Raw genomic sequence first — 22,475 nt, 5'->3', positions numbered from 1 at the left:
AGTTTGGCTCACCCTGGCTAAGCAAGACCCACCTTCAGACACTGCCAGGACCAAATCCACTCAGCTCATCAGGGTTGCTACACAACCCTGTCCTTCTTGGCCACTGACCTTTTATCTCCCACCCTCCCAGGGACCTTCTAGCAAACTCCTCTAGGCTGTCTCTTCTCTGCTTTTTCTCGCCTTCATGGAAAATCAACTATCCTCTCTGAAAACCCCTCTAAATGGTGGCTTTGATTCTCAAACCTCACCTTACCTTCCTCAGGCTGGGGAGTTGGGAGTTTGGGTCCTCCCTGTACCACTTCCAGACTATTCTCCACCCCCTTCTAAGAAAATCTTGCCTGTTTTAGGCTTATGCCATTCTATATACCGTGTTTCCCCGAAAATGACCTAGCCAGACCATCAGCTCTAATGCGTCTTTTGGAGCAGAAATTAACATAAGACCCGGTCTTAAATTAAGTATAATATAATAATATATCAGCTCTTAAATTTATTTTTGCTCCAAAAGATGCATTAGAGCTGATGGTCCGGCTAGATCTTATTTTCGGGGAAACACGATATCACCTTTATCCTCTTTGTGTTCTGCTGACTTCCTCCTCACTCCCTGTAGAAAAAACTGCCAATTGTTCCCCAATATCTGATTACCTCCTCTAGAAATAGAATCCTCCAGTATTTTAACAGACTGTGGCTCCTCAACATAAAGATGACATCTGCCAGCTTCCCTTACAGCTATAACTAAATTCTGGCCAAATGGGAGAGAAAGCGGTGTATACAACTCCCAAGTGTTCTTAAAAGGGCGCATACTTGTCTTTATCCATTCTTTTTTCCTGCTGTCTCGAATAAAGATGTGATGGCTGGAACTCCAGCACCATATTGGGAATGGCACTATGCAGAGCAGAGTAACAAGACAGGAAGAGACTGGGTCTTTTGACAAGAAGGAGTACATACGAGGATGAGCCCTGGACAGGGTATCACTGGATATCTTAAGTGTGGGAAATAAATGTCTGTCTTGTTTAAGCCCTATTAATTTTGGTGTTTCCTGTCACTTTGTCACCAAATCTTTTCCTATTTCACCCTGCCTATTTCCCCCTCATTCTTCAAGGGCTTTGGCCCCTAGTTCTTAGTCTGGTTCTCCACGTTAATCTCTTCCATTATTCTGCATCCATGCCCATGATCATTTAACACCTTGAACTTTTCTTTAGTGACTTCTATTTCACCTCAGCCAACCATCTCACCTTGGATTTTGTCATCGCCTAGATCTGCTCCGCTTCCAAACTCACTTATTCAAGCACCCTATTTCTGACCATAACTTTCCTTCCATCTTGCTGGTTTCAATATTCAGATCTCAAAGTCATTTCTCAAAGTAATTCAGACCTCCTGATCAATGATTATATTCCCCCAATCCGTCTTTCATCTTTTCTTTCTTTTCTTCTTATCCAACTTTTAGTAATAGCCTTTCTGATGTCTTTTAACTTGAGCCAACATTTTTTCTTTTTAATTGGGGAATATTGGCGAACAGTGTGTTTTTCCAGGACCCATCAGCTCCATGTTAAGTCATTTTTCATTATAGTTGTGGGGGGCGCAGCTCAGCTCCAAATCAAGTCATTTTCAATCTAGCTGTGGAGGGTGCAGTTCACTGACCCATCTGGAAATTGAACCAGCAACCTTGTTGTTAAGAGCTCGCACTCTAACCAACTGAGCCATCTGGCCACCCCAAGCCAACATCTTTTCATCATACCTAGTTGACAAAATTCTGACCCATCAGCTTTCTCTAAGAAAGCCAGACAACAGGGTAGACTGTCTCGTTATAAATTCATCATTACCCACCTATGGGGGAAACGGAATGGGAATGAGAAATAGAGATGTAAGAGAGTTTGTAAGAGAGGCACTGCAGAGGGGCAACGATAACATGCCACACACTGAAGGGGTATGATGACCTCAGCTCTCTACACCTGAGGTCTTAACAAAAACCATCTACAACCTCCAAACCTAGGAGTCAAGTCCTGTTCTTTTTTGGGTCTCATCAGTCAACAGTATTCCTGTCAAATTCTTTTAGACATTGGAGGCTCTTAGAGTAGCACCACACCTCCCTTTCCAGCCCAAATCACTGTTGTAACCTGTTTTCCATCATTACAATCTTATAGTGAACTACGTGTTTCTTTGATCAAGGATCTGTCTCCTCAGTAGTGTCTCTTCCATGACAGCAGGAACTCCATATTTGCTCTCACTGTGTCCTACCATCGAGCATGGTGCCTGACAAATGAATAAATACGAATGTTGAAATTCATACATAGTGGCATATATATTTTTCCTTAATAGAAGAGTGAACTTAGTGGATTGGGTTTATGGGTGGCTTTGCTTTACAGGTCCTCTCAAACATTTCACCTTTTTACCTCATCTTACCAGTCATTCTAAGTTACACATTCTTGTCATCGCATCAAATGAAAGACATTATGTATGTGTTGAGATGGAGGTGGGGTGACAGGGAGAATCAGTAAGTCGTGTCTCTTTCTTAACACCAGCCTGGCAGCCAACATGGCACTTCAATTCACAGAAAGACACAGCACTAAAATGAATGTATTTTAGTCTCCTGTCAGCATGTACTCTTCTGGAAAAGGTACTACTGAAGGGGCTGAGCACAGAGAGGGAGGAGTGCAAGGGGGTTCAGATGGGACGATCTGCAGAAGGCCTCTTTCTCCAGAGAGGATGCCCAGCCCACACCCCTGGGCATCCCTCCAAACGGCATCCGGGACATCCGACCCAAACCAGGGCATGGGTAAGGGATAGAATGGAAAGAAAGGAGGTGGATGTCAGACAGTTGTGAGCCTGTTGGAGGTGGGGACCTCCCACAGCAGCCCAGCCTGCATCCCAGGGCCCAGAAAGCTGTATTCCCCCAGTACCTGCTTTATTTAAGACACTGGGGAGGAAATCAAAGAAATCTTCAGTCTGTCATTGGGCACTTGGGGGCAGCAAACAGCCACATGGTGGATGTGGGTTGCTGTGATAGGGCCTGGGTCTTAGTTGGAATCCAGTCTCAGGCTTCAGGAAAGATCTTTTTCTGTGAGCAGCCCATCAGGAGTGCTTGTGACTGTGGGCCATTTTTCCCGAGGAGGAATGGGTTTGTGCAGCTTCACCTGCCTGGTGAGGCTGGAGGAGCAGTCTGTGGCTACAGAATGGGACAAAGCATGTGACACAGCCCCACCCAATCTGTTATTCAGGTAAGAAAATGGTTAGGGGCTTCCTACCCAGGGGCACATACGTGGCGAGAGAGACTTGGAACAAGCAATTTCAATGAAGTATCTTTCAGAGGAAGTTCAGAGTACCATGGGAACCCATAGCAAGGGATGTGGCCCAGACTTTTGGGATCAAGGAATGATTCTGGGGATACCAGTGGCTCAAAGCTCTAACCCTCTAATCACATGGTTGGTCTTTCTGGTCTGGCCTACCCCCATACTGTTTCTTTCCTTTACTAGTCATCTCTTCCTATAAACTAGCAGGGCCCATCATAAATAACAAAGAACTCCTATCATTAGGGAAATTCCAAGGATTTAGTTTCCCCTTTAGGAACGAGGGACAAAGGCCAGTCAAGTTCTTTATTATACAACATCTCTTAACTGGTCTTAACTGGTAAATAACCTTTTGTCTCTAGGCAGAGGGAACATGTGCAAAATCCCAGAGGCTTGAAAGAGCTAACTCAGTCAATGGGGTTGAGGGTAGTTCAAAGTGCCTTGCATATAGAGTATTGAGGGGAGAATGGTGAGAGATGGAGGGTCCTGGGTGACAGCTATAGAATCATCCCAAACACTTCGTTAAACACTGTTTTCATGATATCAGATCTTTTCTACAAACCTACTGTGGCTACCATTGATTGCCTCAGGATTCTGGGCATCTCTTTGACGCAGTTTCCTCAGCTGTAAAGTGGGGGGTACTAATGTCTATCACACTACAGGATGTGAACCATACGCCCTCGCCCTCCTTGCTCCAGCTGAAGGCTCAGAAAGAAGCACCGTGTTTCACAAGTTTTTGAATCTTCCCCTAGAGCCCAGTGCATGGCTAGGGCATATACTTCATAGCCTAGTTTCTTAAGCTTAAGTCAACTAACTTGGATGGAGAAAAATTACATTTATTCTCAATGACATCTTACCTGAAATTTAGCATTTCCTTTCATTGCGATTGTAGATAACAAAACACAATAGTATCCACAGTACTAGAGACTGTTACAATAGCAATCACAGATATTCTCCCTCGGGTGGGAGTTGTTGGAGATCTGTTGAGCTGTGATTTACATGCATCACTCGTTTGACATTACACTTGTTAGACCCACTGTTAGATCTAGTTAATGTAATAATAAAGTAGCACATTTTTACTGTATCAAAAATCTGGGTTTTTTATTTTGATAATTGTATTTAAACATTTTTTGTTTCCTTTGTATGCCTATATATTTTATTTTATGAATTTAAAAACATTTTTCTGAGTAGGGATTCAGAGGCTTCACCAAACTGCCAAGAGGGAGAATAGAAGAAAAAAAATATGTTTAAAACTCCTGCTTAATAGAAATACACGTTGCCCGAACTCTTCCCAAAGGGATGCTTGACTTTGGGTGTTGAGTCATCTTTCTGGTCTGAGTCCAGGAGGTCCAAAGGGGGAGGGACCCTGGGACACCTGTCCCCCAAGCAAACAACTGCATCAACTACAGGCAGGGCACTGGGTCAGGGCACTTCCCAAAAGTACAGTCAATCAGTTGCAGGCCTACTTCAATCAGTGAGCTGAAAGCTGTACCTACCCTCATACCCTCCTGAGAAAAGTGATACCCATCTTCCTAGCCACAGCCAGCTGGACCAAAGATCCCACTCATAGCCAAGCAGGAGAGCTAGCCAAATAGGTACTTTCAGATTGAATGTCAACTAATCAACCCACTTAGATCCTGTCTCTTTGGGAATTGGAATTTGAACACACAGGGGACAGAGGGAGAGCCAGGAGAAGGGACAGATGCAAAGAGAGAGGTGAAGGGTGAGAGAGAGGGAAGTGGAATCGAGTGGGAATTTGCCACATTAGGGTGGCCTTCAACTCTACTCTCCAGAGCAGACCTGGCCCTGCACTGCTGTCACTTCACGGAGTTCTGCTTCCTACCACCTGGAAGAGCCTACCTAACTTATGTCCAAAGAGCTCAAGAATTGTGGAGGACCAGGAGTCCCCAGCTGTACAACACGCATAGCAGAGCGTGACATCGGCATGCCAGAGACCCAAATGAGGAAGTTGGAGGGCTGTCTCCTTAGTCTCCATAATCTAGTGTGACCTCCTTCTGGTCCATGAATAGGCCCCCACCCCTTGTGCCCATTGCCAGGGCCCTGTTAACATCTACATCCTTGCAGGTCCCAAGGGTTCCCTATCTGCTTTATTGCTCACAAAGCAGCCAGAGCTGGTATTGCCCCAGGTGGAGAGCAGGGGCAGATGGCTCGTCAGAAGAAATGGGGAGGGAGGGACAGAGAGGTCTGTCATTCCCCATCTGAAAGAGGCAGCATCGGGTAGACCTGTCTGACCTGGCTATCTTGGTTCCCTATGTCTGGGCTTCTTCTCTCTCTTTGGAGTCTCTAATACTCTCCTCCTCTCTAGAATTTCTCCTGGATCAAACATAGTCCACTCTCTTTGCCAAGAAACAGATTCAGATTCAGCTACATCCATTCCTCCTTTAATCCTAATAATGTTTTAGAAATAAGGCTGAGAGAAGTCTGATGCTAGCCATCAGAAGTCATGAGTCCAAGCTTCTTAGTATGCTCTATGAAAACCCTGCCATGAAAAAATAAAAATAAAAATTTTGCCATGGCCACCTCTGCTGCCTCATTGTTCACAGCTCCCTGAATCCTATTCCCCACCACACCCTTGCCAAAGTGATAGACAGATGCTCCTTGACTTACAATGGGGTTACGACACAGAAACCCATTATAAATTGAAAACATAATAAGTCAAAACTGCATTTAATACACCTAACCTACTGAAGAACATAACTTAGACTAGCCTACCGTAAACGTGCTCAGAACACTTACATTATCCTACAGCTGGACAAAATCATGTAACACAATGAATACACCGTAGAGTATCATACCACATATCGCTTAGCCTAGCAAACGATCAAAATTCAAAATTCGAAGTATGGTTTCTACTAAATGCATATGGCTCTCACACCATTGTAAAGACAAAAGAAAAATCTTTAAGTTGAACCATGGTAAATCCGGTGGACTCTGTACTTGCATTCCCCCATTTCATCTCCAAGTCTTTGCTCCTGATGTTCCCCCTGGCTAAAATACCCGTAGGATGCCCTGGCGAATTCTGAGTCAACCTTTAAGACCCAAAGTGTACTCCAAGGTTCCTTGTATACCTCTGGTGAGGCAGGGGTTGTGTCCTAATTGCCATTGTATCTCCAGCCCTTCATACAGGGACTGGCAAGGTAAGAGACCAAAAAAATTGTGCCCCTGACCCGTGTTACAAAATTATTACGGTCCAGAGGTATGGTCAGCACTTGGAACGCCCTGGGTGGGATGACCTGAGGATGAGAATCCTCTTGCCCATGTCTGGGAGCAGGGCAGAAGAAACATGTTCTTGGCTGGGGAAGTAGGTGACATGTAAACCCGAGGGCATGGGCGGTCTCCTGGGTTCCACTATTCACACTATTGGGTTTAGTCAATCACTCGATACATAATGTGTCTATTATGCTCTAAACATTCTGCCAGGTGTTGGGGATCAAAGATGAATTGAGAAATTAGCTGAGAGGATATACTTAAGCAGAAACTTTAAGCATGCTCTAAAGATCTATAAAAGAAAAACAATAGAGGGTTTAATCCGTGCTTTCCTCCAGGTGTGTTTGGGGCGGCAAGGTCCCCACCCCCTCCCCCGACCCCATTCCCCCACGGCGTTCTCAAGGCGAAGATTTGAGAAGGATTAGACATATAATCCCCCGGGTTAGGTCTCGCTTTCAGGAAGTCGTGAAGCCTGAATCCTAACCTGGCCCCATTGTTCCCTTAATTCGCATCATCCGATCCGGGACTTAGCGGCCTGGCTGGCAGCTCATTCTTCGTCAAGAGACCCGGGGGAGGGAGCTGGATGAGCCTGAAACTATTCTCCCGACTCAGAGACCCCACCTGGAGGTCGGTCCCTTCGACGAGCAACGACCCCTAAAGTGGATCTCAGGCGACATTCTTAGAACGTGTGACCAATTTAAAAGGAGACTGGAGGGCGCGTGTTAGTGACCCCAAAGACGTCACAAGCCCTAAACCGAGGTTTTCGCTCTCAGCGGACCCGGAGACCCCGCCCCGCGGCCTCCTAAGAGCGTGGTATCCGGGAGCAGCGCCGCTGGACAGCGGCCGAAAGCACAGGCGCCGATTGGCCAGAGCGATCGTTGGGCGGGGCCAAATCTTAAAGGGCCAGGAGCTAAGATCGGCGGTGGCGGCGGCTGTAGCGAAAGGCTGAGAGGCGATGCCACGTGGCCCCATTTAGGTTTCTTTTAATCTCTCTAATGCTCATACCCTAGTCTCAGGCCCATGGAGCCCACACGAGACCATCCACTGTTCGGGGGCGCCTTCTCTGCCACTCTCCCTCCGGGGGCCATTGACATAAGGTGAGAACGTTCGGGCGCCGATGGAGGCCAATCGGGTGGGTTGCGGAACGAAGCGGAGGTCAACCAGGTTCTGCCTCGCCTCTCCCCAGCGACCTCCGACCGGTCCCGGACAATCAAGAAGTTTTCTGCCATCGCATGACAGACCAGAGCCTGATCGTAGAACTTCTAGAGCTGCAGGCCCACGTTGTTGGAGAAGCAGCTGCGCGGTGAGGAAGGCCGGCCCATGGCTGGCCAATGGGAGGGCCGGATCCTAAGTGGGCGGGGCCTACTTCTGAACGGTTAATCAAGGCAATAACGCCAAAGGCAACACCTATCTATCACCAGAAGCTTAGACTGCAAGATGCTTGGGGTGGGAGAAGTGAGATACACCACTCCAGACCCTGCTTTCCCAACTCCAGGTACCACTTTGAGGACGTTGGCGGGGTGCAGGAGGCTAGGGCTGTGCACGTAGAGGCTGTGCAGCCCATCCCTTTGGAGAACCTGGCCTTGAGTGGCTGCTGTGAAGAAGCCTGGGTTCTCTCTGGCAAGCAGCAGGTAGCTAAAGAGAACCAGCAGGTAAGGGCTATGGAGTGTGAGATGTCCTGGGGGAGTAAAGGGGGTGGCCCTAGAGGATTAGGTAAGCATCCTGACTCTGATCCTTTCAGGTAGCAAAGGATGTCACACTGCACCAGGCCTTGCTGCGGCTACCCCAGTACCAGACTGATCTCCTGCTCACCTTCAATCAGCCACCGTAAGGAGAACAGAAAGGGCACGTAGCTCATGACTAGGGTGACCAGGAGAATAGGTCGGGAGGGGCAGACCAGGGAGACTGGCTGGTGGGGTCCTCAAGGAAGTGGGAGTGGGCCAGAGGTTTGGGCTCACAGATATCCAGGTCCTCCAGGGAACAGGAAGTGGGAACTTCCAAACCTGCGGCCTGGATAATGTTCTCTCTTCTTCATCTGTTCCCCCACCCCCAAGCCCTGACAATAGGTTATCTCTTGGCCCTGACAATCTGTCACTTCCACCCTGGAGCCTGGGTGACTTTGAACAGCTGGTGACCAGTCTGACTCTTCACGATCCCAATATCTTTGGCCCCCAGTAAAGATGCTGAAACGCTGCATGAGATGCTGCTGAAGACTTGGGGACCCCGTTCTGCAAGGGGAACAAAGGGTTGGATATATTTCCCAAATTCCTTCCCTGTGCATAAACATAAGACACCTCTCTGTAGAAATAAACTTGCTTTATAACCAATATAATCTCTGTGCCTTTGAATCTAACAGGACACCCGGGTCCCCCAATTCCCTTTGATCTTGGAGGAGGGAGTTTAAAGTTGCTCATGGGATCAGAAGGGACCCAAGGCTGGCAGTGGAGAAAGGGAGGAAATATACTTTGGAGTGACTGGTTCAGCCCTGAGGGAGGAGTGTGAAATGTACAGGGGGACAAGGGAGAAGGTTCAAAGTGACACCCAAGGAAGGGAGGGAAACTATCCCTTATAGTGATTCAACCCTGAGAAAACAGATGTGGAGTGGGATTGGCTGTCCCCCTCTGATGGATGAAAGGTCACATGGTCAGAAGTCACCAGGACATAGTAATGAAGGCAGGAGTGTCCAAAGAGTGCTGATTTGGTGGGTTGTGGAAGAGTGGATGTCGTTATTTGGAGTATGTATAGTAGAGGATGCGCAGCTGGTCCCAGAAGAAGAGGGAGAGGATGGTGTGGGGGCCAAGGCGGAAGTAGGAGGCTCCTATACCCTTGTACATGCCAAAAATGCCCTCTGTCCGAGCAGTCTGCAGCAAAGCGTCCAGTATCCCCCGGTACATGAGACCCTGAGAGCAGGTTGGGAGGGAGAGAAAGCATAGGGAAGAAGTTTATCAGAGCCCACCAGAGGCATCACCTCTGTAGGCTGCCTTTTAGCCTGTCCCACCTGCACCAGCAATCTGCTTTCCTCTACCACCGGCTTTCCCTGCCTGCCCATACCCCAGAGCACTCCCTTACCTTGCCCTGAACATCTGTGGGCTGGTTGTAGAGCCTTGTGCTAACCACATCAAAGGGTGTCATGGCCAGGACCACCACAATGCCACTCACCATGGCGGCTGTCAGAGCCCCCTTCCAGCTCTGGGGAGGAAATATCTAATGGAGGGAAGGAGGAAGAGCTTTGTCAATCAGCCAATCACTCAACCCTGAGGAAAGGACAGGCCCTTCTCTGGGGATACATGAGAGAGCTGGTAACTCAGAGAGCTTCCACTCCACTAGTTATAAGACAGTGTGATAACACTGAAGGACTCAGGTAGACCTTCTGGGAAAAAGTGACAAGAGAGCTGTGGGAAGGGTGTAGAGAGGGTGACCTTCAAGCCCTCCTGCCACTCCCTCACATTGAACATTGGCACTGACCCCCATAGCGCCCACTTCAGCTTGTACTCCCCCTGCCCACATTCCCAAGGTGGCCCCACCCCTTTCCCGGGCAGTACCTCCCACTGGGTCAGGAGGTCCTTGGTGGATGAGAAGGTGCACAGCTGAGTGGAAGAACCGATGACAACTCGGGGCAGGCCGCCCGTGGCCCCACGCCACAACCCCACAAGACCATGTTTCTGGCCAATCTCGGTTAGAGCCTGAAACATGCCCTGGTTGGGGGAAGACCATGGGGGTGTGGTTCAGTCACCCTGCACATGAGGTGCTGCCATCTCCTAACACTGTCAAGGACGGGTCCTTAACAGGCATCCTATGTCTAGACAACCAGTTCTATGTGGACTTAGTGCCAGGATGTGGCCCCTCAGTTGTCTACCGCCCCATTGTTCCCTCCCTCACCATCCCAGAATAGGGTCAGGGAGCATGGAAATGAAGACATTAGTAGGTTAGGAGAACAGGGTGGGAGAAACAGGTGCAGAAGACTAGAGGAACTGGGGAACTTGTGGGAAAGAGGGTCTTGGTGGACTTCAGGGGCAAAGTGGGACTGAATTGATGGGCTGGGCAGAGCCATGTCTAGGTTGGAGCTGTTGGGTGTAGGCAGAAAGCTGGGGGCAAACGGGAGAAAATGGGCAGGGACTCTATCTAGCAGGGTTGGAAACACCTTACCCGATGCTTATACTGGTGCCCTACGGCAATTTCTGAGGCTGCCTGTGCCTGTAGGTGTGTCTTCACCTGGGGATGAAAGAGTATCACAGCCTATGGCCCAGTGGCCATCCTCACATCTCAGAGACCCAAATGTCTGACCCCCTCACACTTCCTCTAGGGTGTTCAGCAATGAATATCCTTTTAATCTGATAATTATTGTTCCCACTTCACAAGTTGGTCCCTTGTGACCAATTTGAGACTCTGTGTCCCTTGGCTTCAGTCCCAGGGGATTGATCTCCTAGCACTGAAAGACACTCCACCCCCTCTACATCCTCCTTCCCTTGTGGGTAGTGGTGGGGGATAGAGAGGTTGGAGAATGGCATCATTTCCTGTGACTGTTTACATTAAGCAAGACCTGGGTGTCCAGCCTTTCATGCCAGCTCCCATTCCCAGGATGGATCTCCAGCCACCAGCACGACCAGGATCCCCATCAGACTTTGGGACTCTGTGGTCCCCAAGCTTCATGGGGGCATGTATCCAGCTGACTTTGGAGAGGTTACTGTCCCTGAATCTCATACCCTAGGAGTTAGGCCAGACTGTCACTCCTCTACAGAACTCACTGCCTCTTAGTGTCTTTCCAGGAAGAGCACTAAGCAGGACCTAGTCCTAGCAATAAGCAGCTGTGTGACCTTGAGCTGGTCACTACACCTTTCTGGGCCTCAGGCTATGGGTCCTTCACCTATACCAAATAACTCAAAGGGGCAAACTGTGAGACTATAATTCTGTGCTGCCCAGAACTTTCCCTGATCCCTATACTTACTGAGGTATGTTATTCAAATTCCTCACGCTCCCCTACACAAATCCACTTCCAACATGAGTATCAGGCTATGAAGGCCCAGGCCCCCCACACCGCCCCAACCCTACACCAAGGGTCTACCTTAAGGCCCCAGGCAAGATCCTTCTTCTCACCATGTAGATAGGGCTCCCCAAGTAGGCTCCCATGACCCCAGCCAGGGCCCCAGCTGCCGCGCTGCGGGAAGGGCTGAGGGTGCCTTCCGCTGTGTTCAGGTAGCCTCCAGCCTCAGCCAGCCCGTAGGTGCCCAGCCGGATGCCATTCATCAGGAACTGGTATAGGAGGGCAGGGGCCAGGCCCTTCTGCAAGGCAGCCAGGCCGTCTACCTTGGCAATCGTGATGAAGGCATGGAAGACGTTCCGGTAGTGTCGCTGGTAGGTGCCAGGGGACTGTAGTTCTCCCTGCAACTGCATCCTGGTCTTCACCACCTCCAGGGGGTTGGTGAACAAACAGGCTCCACAGGCTGCCAGGCCGCTCATCAAGAAGTCCATGGTGGGGTAGCAGTCGCAAGAACTGGCTCAGGAGTAAGAAAGTCAAAATGAGCTTCAGAAACGGGTCAGAAATCAGGGTAGACCTCAGTTTCAGCAATCCAAGCTGCAGGAGGTAGGAATGTAAGTTCGGGAGTCAACAGTGTCAGGGTCAAATGTCAAGAGGTCAAAGGAATTTAGGAGTCAGGAGCTGGCAAAGAGAAGAGAGTTTAGGAGAGTCTGGTGAGAAAGTTATGATAGGGCCCTATTGGTGACAGGAGCTGAGGTCAAGGAGAGGCAGCAGCCAGGCGGACAGCAGGTGGAATGCTGAGAATAGCAGGCTACTGGGGGCCCGAAGTAGGGGAGGGAGACCGAGCTAGGAGATGGGAGAGGGGAGGAAGGAAAAGGAAAACCAGCAGGTTACGGAGGGAAAGGATCCGGGAGAAGATCCGGGGGCGTCCTCGAGATAGCAACGAGATCTGGATCCGGGAAGTAAGTCGGGACTCTGGCCAGGAATGAACGTTCCCAAGCAGCTGCGGGAGTCCGCGGCAGCTTCCCGCGGGGTATCCTCGGGAGGACCAGCCGCTACACTCTAATCACTGGTGCGCGGCGCCCAATGGGGAGCCTTGGAGAGACGTAGCCGAGAGCCTCAGCCAATCAGCGCCGAGTGGATTCCAGGGCCAATGGGAGGCGTTCCCGGAGACCCGGCCCCCGGAACCGGCTTAGAGGCAGTTGGAATTAACCCTTTCTGCTCGGGCGCCAGGGCCAGGGCCAGGGCCGGGAACGCACGGCCTCGGATCTCTCCGAGCGGTGCCGTGGGAGTGGAGGTTTTATCATTGACTGGGAGGAGAGGTTCGACCCCAGTTTACTGGACGGGCTCTCAGGCCAAACGCGAAGGCAGCTACCACTGGGGTTTTGGGGGGTGTTCCTCTCGCTGGCTCCTCCCTCCTTCGCCTTCTATCCAGGGTCATTGCCCGGAGGGACTGCCCAACTATCTATCCACTCCCCGCTGGGTTTAGGCGCCTGGAGAGCTTGAAAGGTGCGGCTCTGCCCGCGGGGCAGATGTGACGCATTTGCTAGACGGAACAGCTCTCCAAAGGATAATAAAGTTTATGTAGGTTCTAGCGTCCGGGTGTGGTGGCTGCCGGCGCGGAGTGGCGCGGGGACGGGAGTTCCTGCTGGAGGACAGGGAAGCGTAGTCTTGTCCCTACGCTGTTTTGATCCTCAGCAACCCAGGTAGAGGTGAAGGCCGGCCACACCGAGACAGCGATTTAGATACCTGGGCTTAGGTTATACAGGGCCAGCAAGTGGTGGGAGAGATCCTGAGATTATGAACTCCTGCCCTTGCTCCTGGGTCGGGTAATGGTTAATCACGGGAGAAGTTCTGATAAAAAAGAGTAGGGAAGCTAGGCGGGAAGGGGTTGAGGAAAAGGGTTGGAGAGAAAAGGCAGGAGGATAGGGGATGTCATCTGGGGTTGGAGAAGGAGGTAGAAGGCTCACCTGTGTATGAGGCAGCCACCAGACTTAAGACTCCGAGGGCCCTCTTGATATGGGAGAGTTCCCTCACTACAAAAGTTGTAAGCCTCCCTCACTATTGAAATTTTAAGTCTCCTTTTCCCTAGTTTCTTAACTCCTTAGCTCAGGGCTTTGGTTATGCTTCTAATCAGTTTCTGAATCCTAAAGACTACTCCTAGCCTGAATCACAGGATGTTTCTCACCCCTGCCTCAGATAACTAAAAAGCATGTGATTTCCCAACATCCCCCAAGCCATTCCAGACCTAACTCTTGGCCATCCCAGAAACCAAATAGGTTTTAACATTCCCCTAGGCCAGTATACTTGTTGATTGTAATCACTGAAGCTTAAAGTTCTTTCCAACCCATTCTGGGCCCAGCTCCGGGACAATTGACCCCACCTAAATGACTGGTTGAATGGCCACAGGCTCTATAGAGCTAACAGATTTATTAATTAAAATCTATTTCTCCTCAGTTAGGGGCCTTGGGGATGCAGAGGGTACCCCAGCAAGATTGCCAGTCCCAACCAAAGAAGCCAACATAGTCTTCCAGGCAGATCCCGAGACCCCTTCCTCTCATCTGAAGTCAGATAGGGCGAGAGTTCCATAAATCCCCCAATAGGTAGGGACAGACAGCTCAATGCCCCTGGAAGCAGATACAGAAGAACAGAATTCCTGTCCCTCAACTTCCCATAGACATTTTATGGGGATCACGTCTCTCAAGGGAAAAACAAGGCAGGCAGTTAGAAATAGGCATCAGGTCTCTGCATTCCTGCATAACCCATAATATTCAACCACCTAAAAGACCTCCCCTCTCTGTCCAAAACTTCCCCTTTCAATTGTAAACAAATGAGTACAAGATACCCAACTAGATCGAACCAGCCACTCACACCTGCACAGTTTAAAAAAGATGAGGTAATAGCCTCTTGTCAATCACAGGTGTCAATCAGGTGGTCCCAAGTGGAAAAGGAACAGCCCATTTGAGAGAAAAAGATAAAAACTACCAAGGCCTCATTAGTCGGGGCCCATGAGTCATTCTCTACTGCTCTGGTCCGCTTCAATTTCTTTGAAGTGTACTATCTCCTCCAACAAAGTACTCTTTCACCACTTTATTTCTGCATCTCATTCAGTTCTTTGCTGGAAAGCCAAGAACCTTGACATTGCGCCAAGAAGGTAACATTCTCCGGTAACATTCTGAGTTCCAGTTTGGTTCTTCATGTTTACTAGCTGGATGGCCTTGGGCAAGTTACTTAACATTTCAGAGTCTCCTTTGTAAAATTGTAAAAATTATCTATTGCACATACCTGAGTGAAACTGTTGGACTTCCACCTAGTGCTCAGTGTTCAGATTTCCTGAAAAGTCAAGAGCCATTAGATCCTCTGGTTCCCTTGTGTATTCTGTTCCCACCGCTGGATTTGAATGTCATTGCCCTCTTCTTTTGGTGATCTCCAAATTATCCCTTACTTTGAGCTTTGTCTTTTCAGACCCTTGAAGCTTTTAAATTCTCCACGTTCAAGCCCCTTCATCCTGATTTGCTCCTCAAGCATTTACCCACATTTTTTCATTTTGATTATAGTTGTTAACTCTTTGACACCTTCACTACATCGGGAGTTCTTGGATACATGTTGACTTTCAGTCATATCTATCTCGCCAGTGTACTGCTAAGTCACTGCGAAGTTGAGCTTTAGGATGAGGGAGGAGGAGTAGAGGGTAGGGTCCCCAGAAAATTTCCAAGGAGTGTTCCCTCCCCAAATGCCTCCACCTGCTGGGTGTAATTAGAGTTCCTCATTGTTTTAATCCTTGAGTTTACACCAGTTGTTTTCAAAGTGTGGTACCTGGAGCAGAAGCAGCAGCAGCAGCAGCAGCACCTGAATACTTACTAGTGATGTACCTTTTCTAGTCCCACCTTAGACCTCCTGTACCAGAAACAATATGTTTTAACAAGTCCTCTAGGTTATTCTGGTATGTGCTAACGTTTTAGAATAACTGGCTTAAGCCTTTTATATTTAATATCTAGATGTACTAGATATAGGCAACTTTTTAAATATTTTTTTAAATAAGCTTAATTTTTAGAAGTCTTAGATTTACAGAAAAATTGTAAAGATACTGTGAGAGTCTCTATATACCCCATATCCAGTTCCCTTATTATTAACATCTTATATTGATATATTTTGTTAGAATTATGAACCAATATTGATACATTATTACTAAATAAAGTATAGTCCATACTTTATTCAGATTTTCTTCATTTTAATTTAAAGTTCTTTTTCTGTTCCAGGATCCCGTTCAGGATATCACATTACATTTAACTGTCATATCTCCTTAGGCTCCTCTTAGCTGTCAGTTTCTCAGACTTTCTTTGTTTTTAATTACCTTGAGGATTTTGAGGAGTACTTGTCAGGTATTTTGCAGAATTTCCCTCTATTAGACTTTTTTTCCCTCACGATTGGACTGATGTTGTGGGTTTGGGGCAGGAAGATCACAGAGGTAGCTGCCATTTATCACATATCAAGGGTGCTACTAGATACATACTATCAAAATGACTTGTCACTGTTGATGTTGACCTTGATCACCTGGCTGAGGTAGTTTTTGTCAGGTTTATCCATTGTAAAGTTATTCTTTTTTCTTCCTTTCCATATTGTAGTCTTTGGAAGGAAGTTACTATGCACAGCCCACATTTAAGGTGTAGAGTTAGGTTCCACCTTCTTGAGAGAAAAGTATCTACATAAATTATTTGGAATCCTGTGTGGAAGATTCATTTTATTTGTTTGTTTGTTTATTTATTTACTTATCTATCCACCCATTTCAATCAGTATGGACTAATGGATTTTTGTACTTTCTTTGGGTTATAATCAAATATACTTCATATTTTTTGTTGCTCAAATTGTTCTAGCTTTAGTCTTTGGGAGCTCTTTTACTTGGTTCCCGTGTCTTTGACATATCCCCATCAATATTTTTTTTTTAATTAAATTTATTGGGGTGACAATTGTTAGTAAATTTACATAGATTTCAGGTGTACAATTCTGTATCACATCGTCTATAAATCCCACTGTGTGTTCACCACCCAGAGTCAGCTCTCCTTCCATCACCATATATTTGATCCCCTTTACCCTCATCACCCACCCCCCACCCCCCTACCCTCTGGTAACCACCAAATCATTGTCTGTGTCTATGAGTTTTTGTTTCTCACCTGTTTGTCTTGTTCTTTTTGGTTTATATACCACATATCAGTGAAATCATAGGGTTCTCTGCTTTTTCTGTCTGACTTATTTCACTTAGCATTATACTCTCAAGATCCATCCATGTTGTCACAAATGCTCCTATATCATCTTTCCTTAACGCCGAATAGTATTCCATTGTGTATATGTACCACAACTTCTTTATCCATTCATCTATCGAAGGACATTTTGGTTGTTTCCATGTCTTGGTGACCGTAAACAAAGCTGCAATGAACATTGGAGTACATGTGTCTCTATAGAGAAATGCTTTTATATTTTTGGGGTAGATACCTAGGAGAGCGATTGCTGGGTCATATGGTAATTCTATTCGTAATTCTTGAGGAACCTCCACACTGCCTTCCATAGCGGCTGCACCAGTCTGCATTCCCACCAACAGTGTATGAGAGTTCCTTTTTCTCCACAGCCTCTCCAACACTTGTTACTATTTGTTTTGTTGATGAAAGCCATTCTGACTGGGGTGAGGTGATATCTCATTGTGGTTTTCATTTGCATTTCTCTGATGATTAGCGATGTTGAGCATTTTTTCATATGTCTATTTGCCATTTGTATATCCTCTTTGGAGAAATGTCTCCTCAGGTCCTCTGTCCATTTTTCAATTGGGTTGTTTGTTTTTTTGTTGTTGAGTTTCATGAGTTCCTTGTATAATAATTTTTTTTTAATAAAAAACCCTTTAAAACATTTTCTTACTTTCTGGCAATACAAGATGCTCCAGGCTCATTTTATGTATTTCCTGTCCCAGTCCTAGAATGAGCCATTTCTCTAAGGAGCTATAGTTTTTTCATTGAAAAACGGTATTAGAAACCAAATTCTGGGCACTGGGTGTGCTTGTTGCTATTGGGTTATCATTGTTTCTAGACCCTCTCAGCTGGGAAAGCAAATAAATATATGTTTGTCTACTACCACATGTATACATATACATATACATATATATGTGTGTGTGTGTTGTTTCTACACATAAATATCTACCTATATTAAGCTAAACATGAGTTCAAACTGATGTCTCCAATTCTAATCTATTACTACATGGATCATTCTAGACACCTCTCTATGCTTATCTGTAAATTCTCACTCCAACAATGAGAAACCTGGCTTCTATCATCTGCTATCCGTTTGCTTAGACATGATGGGTTCATTTTGGATGTCAGGCCTCATACCTGTAGTGCTTAGACTCTACCTGGTGACAGTTGGACAGAATCCTCTTTCCTCACTTAGATCAGAATCTGTATCAATTCCCAGAACAGGCCAGCCTCTCCTTACTGCCCCTTCCTGATTTATACCACAACACAGGCAGGCTATCTAGACAGATGGCTTTCTAGGTAGAAAAGAGGGCCCAGGTATTCTGTACTCCATGAAGGATTCTATTAGAGTTTAAGGTCCTGGCCCTACCAGAGGTCAATTGGACTCAACACTACTTTCATTATGAGCTCCTCTCCCCTTGTAAGGGATTTTTGTTTTTGTTTTTTGTTGTTTTTTGTTTTGTTATTGTTGTTGTTGTTTTCTGGTTGTAAGGTACAGAATCCCAACTCAACTAGCTTACAGAAAGGGAATTTATTGACTCACATAACTGAAAAGTACAAACACTGGTACGATTGCAGGTCAGTGGGATTAGGAACTCAAATCTGTCTCTCTCTCTCTGCCTTTTCCTTTGTTGGTTTTCTTCTTAAGCTACCTCGTTGTTGGTCATCAGCAGCTCCAGGCCTATGTTCCACCAGTTTAGCATCCACAGTAGAAAGACAGTGTTTTGGTTATCTATTGCTACATAATGAATCAACCCAAAACTTAGTGGCTTAAAACACAAACCATATCATTGCTCAGGATCTTGTGGATCACGAATTTGGGCAGGGCTCAGTGAGACTGCTCCGTGTGGTGTCAGATCGGTGCTTGACTGGGGCTGAAGGATCCAAGATAGCCTTGCTCACATGTCTTACGAGACCTCAGTCCTAGATGACAGTTAAGGCATCCCAGTTCTCTGAGTGGCTTTTCTTGCCACATGGCTTCTTATCATTCAGTAGTCCAATGCACACAGCTGTACATGGTGGCTGGCTTCTAAGAGAACACAAAGTGAAAGCCTCCAGTCCTCTTTGGGTCTAGGCCCCAATCAGGCAGCGTAACTTCCTTTGTGTTTTGATCAAAGCAAGTCAGAGGGTCAGCCCAGATTGAATTGGAGGGGAAATAGAGTCTTCCTCTTAATGAGGGGAGGGACTAAGTCACATTGCAAAAGGGCATTTGTGATGGGAGAGATTGTTGCAGCCATCTTTGAAAACAATCTACCAGAGAGAGAGTAGAGTCTCTTTTCCAATAATTTTAGTAGAAGTTGTGCGTGAATTATGCTTTGGCCCCACTTGTGTCAAGTGCTCATTCCTGAACCATTCTCAGTAACTAGGGAAGAGAGAATGTGTTGACTGGCTGCTTCTGGGCCAGAATAGGCCATGTGGACCTAGAATGATGGAGGGGCAGCTCCCCAAAGGAAAACTAGGTGCTGGTACCAGAAGAGGGAGGAATGGGTATGGAATTGGTTAAAACTTTTGCTGTCCAATCTCCTACCCCTGCTCAGAAACCTTCAGTGTCTGTTCTGCCCTGTCAGGTTGCCCATGTTATGGACTCTACTTGTTCCTCCAGCCTTATACCCTTCTCTATTTTAGCCAAGCTTCCCTTTCACAGTTCTCCAATGGGTGTAGTTTCTTCTTCACTGTGCCTATGCTTCTGTGGTCTGTCCAAATGGTCACCCCTGCCTTGCCTGTGGGCAAGTCCAAACTACCTGACTTTCAAGGAACAGTCTAAGTACCTCTCCTCCATGAATTCTTTCCTGACAAGGTGAGTGGTATAAGGAAAACTGAAGAAGGGTCAAGGCCACCTGATATGGAGGTAAAAAGACGAGAAAGAAAGACCTGAGGACTCTTCTATCCTTCCAAAAAAGAATCTTCAAGCAAAATCAAAACCAACCCATTGAAGCTTCTAGGATGACTTTGTTAACCATATTTCAAATTGAAAGTATTTTGTTTTGCACAAAGATGTTTACTGCAGCATTAATTGTAATGGCAAAAACTAGAAGTTACCCAAATATCCTGCATTAGGGAGTGAATTGTAATGTTCAAGGTTCTATAAGCAGTAAGTGACAGAAACCTAGCTCAAACTAGCTTACGCACAAAAGGGAATTCAGTGGCTCAGGAACCCAGGCAGTCCAAGGGGCTCAAATGATGTTGTCAGGCCTCCTCTATCTCTTGGCTCAGCTTCCCTCATGCTTGGGGCTCATTTTCTCACACTATTGACTAGTTTCCTCCACTATGGAGGGAGAAAGGCTAAGACACAGATTGCTCCAGACTTACATTATTCCTGCTTTGTGATCTTAGAGGAAAGAGATAACTGTTCTTTCCCAGAGGCCCAGGGATAGGAGGCTGTTCTGGCTTGGGAGACTTGCTCATTCCTGGGCCAGGGACTGGCCAGAGCAATGGGATACTGTGATTGACCAAACCTGGGCCAGGTGGCCAGTAGGAGGCTGTTATGTTTGGCCATCCCACTAGAACCATATGGAGTGGGGTGGGGATTGGAGAGTTTCCTAGAAGACTTTTACTGTTGTTACCAAGATGGCAAAATCTAGTTGATGGAATATTACATCCCAGGAAAAGGTACAGTTAGAAAGACTGTGTAGCAACGTGAAAAATGGTTTTAAAGCAATGCTAAGAGAAGAAGGCAGAATACTTGAAACTATGATGGCACCTTTGGAATATGGAAATATAGAAATCTTATGCTTTGTGGGGGTGGTGGGAGAATGTATCATATTAAAAACCTTCAGTACCTTTGCAAAAATATTTGTACAATAGCTTCTTCTCTTCCGGCCCCAGGAGTTTGGGAGTTGCAGGCTTGGGTGCAGCCATGGCCAAGTCCAAGAACCACACCACGCACAACCAGTCCCGAAAATGGCACCGAAACGGCATCAAGAAACCCCGGTCGCAAAGATACGAATCTCTGAAGGGGGTGGACCCCAAGTTCCTGAGGAACATGCGCTTTGCCAAGAAGCACAACAAGAAGGGCCTGAAGAAGATGCAGGCCAACAACGCCAAGGCCTTGAGTGCACGGGCTGAGGCCATCAAGGCCCTCGGAAAGCCCAAGGAGGTCAAGCCCAAGATCCCAAAGGGCGGCAGCCGCAAGCTCAGTCGACTTGCCTACATCGCCCACCCCAAGCTTGGGAAACATGCTCGAGCCCGCATCGCCAAGGGTCTCCGGCTCTGCCGGCCAAAGGCCAAGGGCAAAGCTCAAACCAAGGCCCCAGCTGGTCCTGCAGCTGCAGCTCCGCCTCCAGCTCAGGCCCCGGCTCCCAAAGGTGCCCAGGCTGCCACGAAGGCTCCACAGTAGAGGCCTCTGTCTGCCAATGGAGGACAGAGAGACTGGGGGACCCTGGGCTGCTGTCTGCGTGGGGCTGGTGTCCTCCTGTGTTATCTGGACCAATAAAGCTGAGGCAGGATCTGGCAAAAAAAAAAAAAAATATTTGTACAATAAATATGTGCAAAAACAATCTGGTGTATACCATATGATTTGATTTTCAGAGTTCAGTTTCTTTTTGGAATGAGATGGGGCATAAATAAATAGATGGTGATTTGTATAGATCTGAAGTCATCGTTTTTATTTTTGTGGTTGCTTTGAGCAGTGGGCCCAATGAACTCTTTGTCAGGAGTGTTAGAACATTCTCAGTGTAGCTACAGGGAGGTTCCATTCCCCAAAACATGGTGTCCTGACTTTGGGAGTGGGGGGAAATCTTTCTACCTCCCAACAGGTGAAAACCTCCAGGTGGCTCTGTCTGTCCAGAACAGAGAGAAGAAGAGGAAACAAGCTCAGACCAGCCAGGGAGGACAGGTAAAGGTCCAGGGGCGGCCCAAGCCATCCTATTTCTCCTCTGCCCACATCCCCACTCAGACCTGGGGATACTCATGCAGTACCAAGTGCCACTCCTGTTTGTAGCTAACAAGAAGCACTTTTGGGTTCGTCTTTTTATCTTTTTAAATGGTATTTTTGTAAGTAGCAGAACTAATAAAGAGGTTCCCATTTTGGTGAAAGCAATACTAAACAAGATTTGTTTGGCTACCCATGTTTATCTAGCTTTCTTGTTAGGGTCTCTGAGGAACTCTTGGAGAGATTTCCTCTCCCAGGAATCCCAAAAAGACCTAGAGGTGAGGGCTGGGAGGTTAAGTGCCTAGTCCGTGTGTGTGTGTGTGTGTGTGTGTGTGTGTGTGTATGTGTGTGTGTGTGTGTGATAGGAAACTGGAGGAATCAACAAAATTATGGAAATGGTCTGTAAGGAAAGAGAGTCAGGGGAATAGAGACCTGTGGGGAGGATTCAATTCAATTATGTTCAATTCATCAAATACTAAGCACCATTATATGCTTGACCCTGTTCCAGAACTTTGGGATACATCAATGAATAAAACAGATAAAGATCCTGCTTCCGGGAAGCTTACTTTCTAATGTAAAAGATAATTCACTATCAACATGTCAATTCAATAATAAACTATATGGTATGTTATAATCAATGATAGCTATGGGAAAAAAGGGAGGTCAGGAATGTGGTGTGAGGTTATGGGTTGCAATTTTAAAGAGTGGTAGGACAGGCCTCATCGAGAAGGTGATCTTTGAGCAATGACTTAAAAGAGGTGAGGTGATTCCATGGGATGTCTGGGGAAGAAGGCTTCCAGGAAGAAGTCACAGCCAGTGCAAAGTCCCTGAGGCAGGAGTGTGTTGAGAGGAAAGGTTAGGGAGGAGGGAAGATAGTACAG

The 22,475-nt window shown here is 47.0% G+C and overlaps 3 protein-coding genes across 5 annotated transcripts; 2 read left to right on the top strand and 1 right to left on the bottom strand.

Annotated features, from left to right (window-relative positions):
* The first annotated feature begins 7,421 nt into the window (after positions 1–7,421).
* RANGRF (RAN guanine nucleotide release factor) lies at positions 7,422–8,706 on the top strand. The gene is made up of 5 exons (XM_081027825.1): positions 7,422–7,609; positions 7,699–7,815; positions 8,008–8,164; positions 8,254–8,339; positions 8,567–8,706. Exons 1-5 carry the CDS (start codon positions 7,533–7,535, stop codon positions 8,688–8,690), a joined length of 561 nt encoding a protein of 186 aa, XP_080883951.1. The 5' UTR covers positions 7,422–7,532; the 3' UTR covers positions 8,691–8,706.
* A 104-nt stretch (positions 8,707–8,810) lies between these two features.
* SLC25A35 (solute carrier family 25 member 35) lies at positions 8,811–12,568 on the bottom strand. 3 transcript variants are annotated; one of them, XM_081027823.1, is made up of 6 exons: positions 12,382–12,566; positions 11,607–12,003; positions 10,659–10,724; positions 10,055–10,207; positions 9,582–9,716; positions 8,811–9,412 (listed from the first exon to the last, which is right to left on the bottom strand). In XM_081027823.1, exons 2-6 carry the CDS (start codon positions 11,979–11,981, stop codon positions 9,239–9,241), a joined length of 903 nt encoding a protein of 300 aa, XP_080883949.1. In that variant the 5' UTR covers positions 11,982–12,003; positions 12,382–12,566; the 3' UTR covers positions 8,811–9,238. The 3 variants fall into 3 exon arrangements, with proteins under 3 accessions (XP_080883949.1, XP_080883948.1, XP_080883950.1); XM_081027822.1 differs by having other exon boundaries at positions 11,607–12,168; positions 12,382–12,528; XM_081027824.1 differs by lacking the exon at positions 10,055–10,207 and having other exon boundaries at positions 11,607–12,568.
* Positions 12,569–18,181: 5,613 nt separating this feature from the next.
* On the top strand, positions 18,182–21,164 carry LOC308488584 (large ribosomal subunit protein eL29-like). Its single transcript, XM_081028471.1, has one exon. The coding sequence runs from the start codon at positions 20,581–20,583 to the stop codon at positions 21,058–21,060; it is 480 nt and encodes a 159-aa protein (XP_080884597.1). The 5' UTR covers positions 18,182–20,580; the 3' UTR covers positions 21,061–21,164.
* Positions 21,165–22,475: the final 1,311 nt, after the last annotated feature.

The sequence above is a fragment of the Rhinolophus hipposideros genome, assembly GCF_964194185.1.
Source record: "Rhinolophus hipposideros genome assembly, chromosome: 20".
In the NCBI taxonomy this organism is placed as follows: Eukaryota; Metazoa; Chordata; class Mammalia; order Chiroptera; family Rhinolophidae; genus Rhinolophus; species Rhinolophus hipposideros.
This window is presented reverse-complemented; position numbering and strand designations above follow the sequence as displayed.

Excerpts from the sequence above, each read along its gene's own strand:
- RANGRF (XM_081027825.1), top strand. The coding sequence starts at position 7,533 with ATGGAGCCCACACGAGACCATCCACTGTTCGGGGGCGCCTTCTCTGCC. Across the intron at positions 8,165-8,253 it reads TAGCTAAAGAGAACCAGCAG|GTAGCAAAGGATGTCACACT; the intron begins GTAAGGGCTATG and ends TGATCCTTTCAG. Across the intron at positions 8,340-8,566 it reads CTCACCTTCAATCAGCCACC|CCCTGACAATAGGTTATCTC; the intron begins GTAAGGAGAACA and ends CCCACCCCCAAG.
- SLC25A35 (XM_081027823.1), bottom strand. The coding sequence starts at position 11,981 with ATGGACTTCTTGATGAGCGGCCTGGCAGCCTGTGGAGCCTGTTTGTTC. Across the intron at positions 10,725-11,606 it reads TGGGGAGCCCTATCTACATG|GTGAAGACACACCTACAGGC; the intron begins GTGAGAAGAAGG and ends TTTCATCCCCAG. Across the intron at positions 9,717-10,054 it reads ACCTCCTGACCCAGTGGGAG|ATATTTCCTCCCCAGAGCTG; the intron begins GTACTGCCCGGG and ends TCCCTCCATTAG.
- LOC308488584 (XM_081028471.1), top strand. The coding sequence starts at position 20,581 with ATGGCCAAGTCCAAGAACCACACCACGCACAACCAGTCCCGAAAATGG.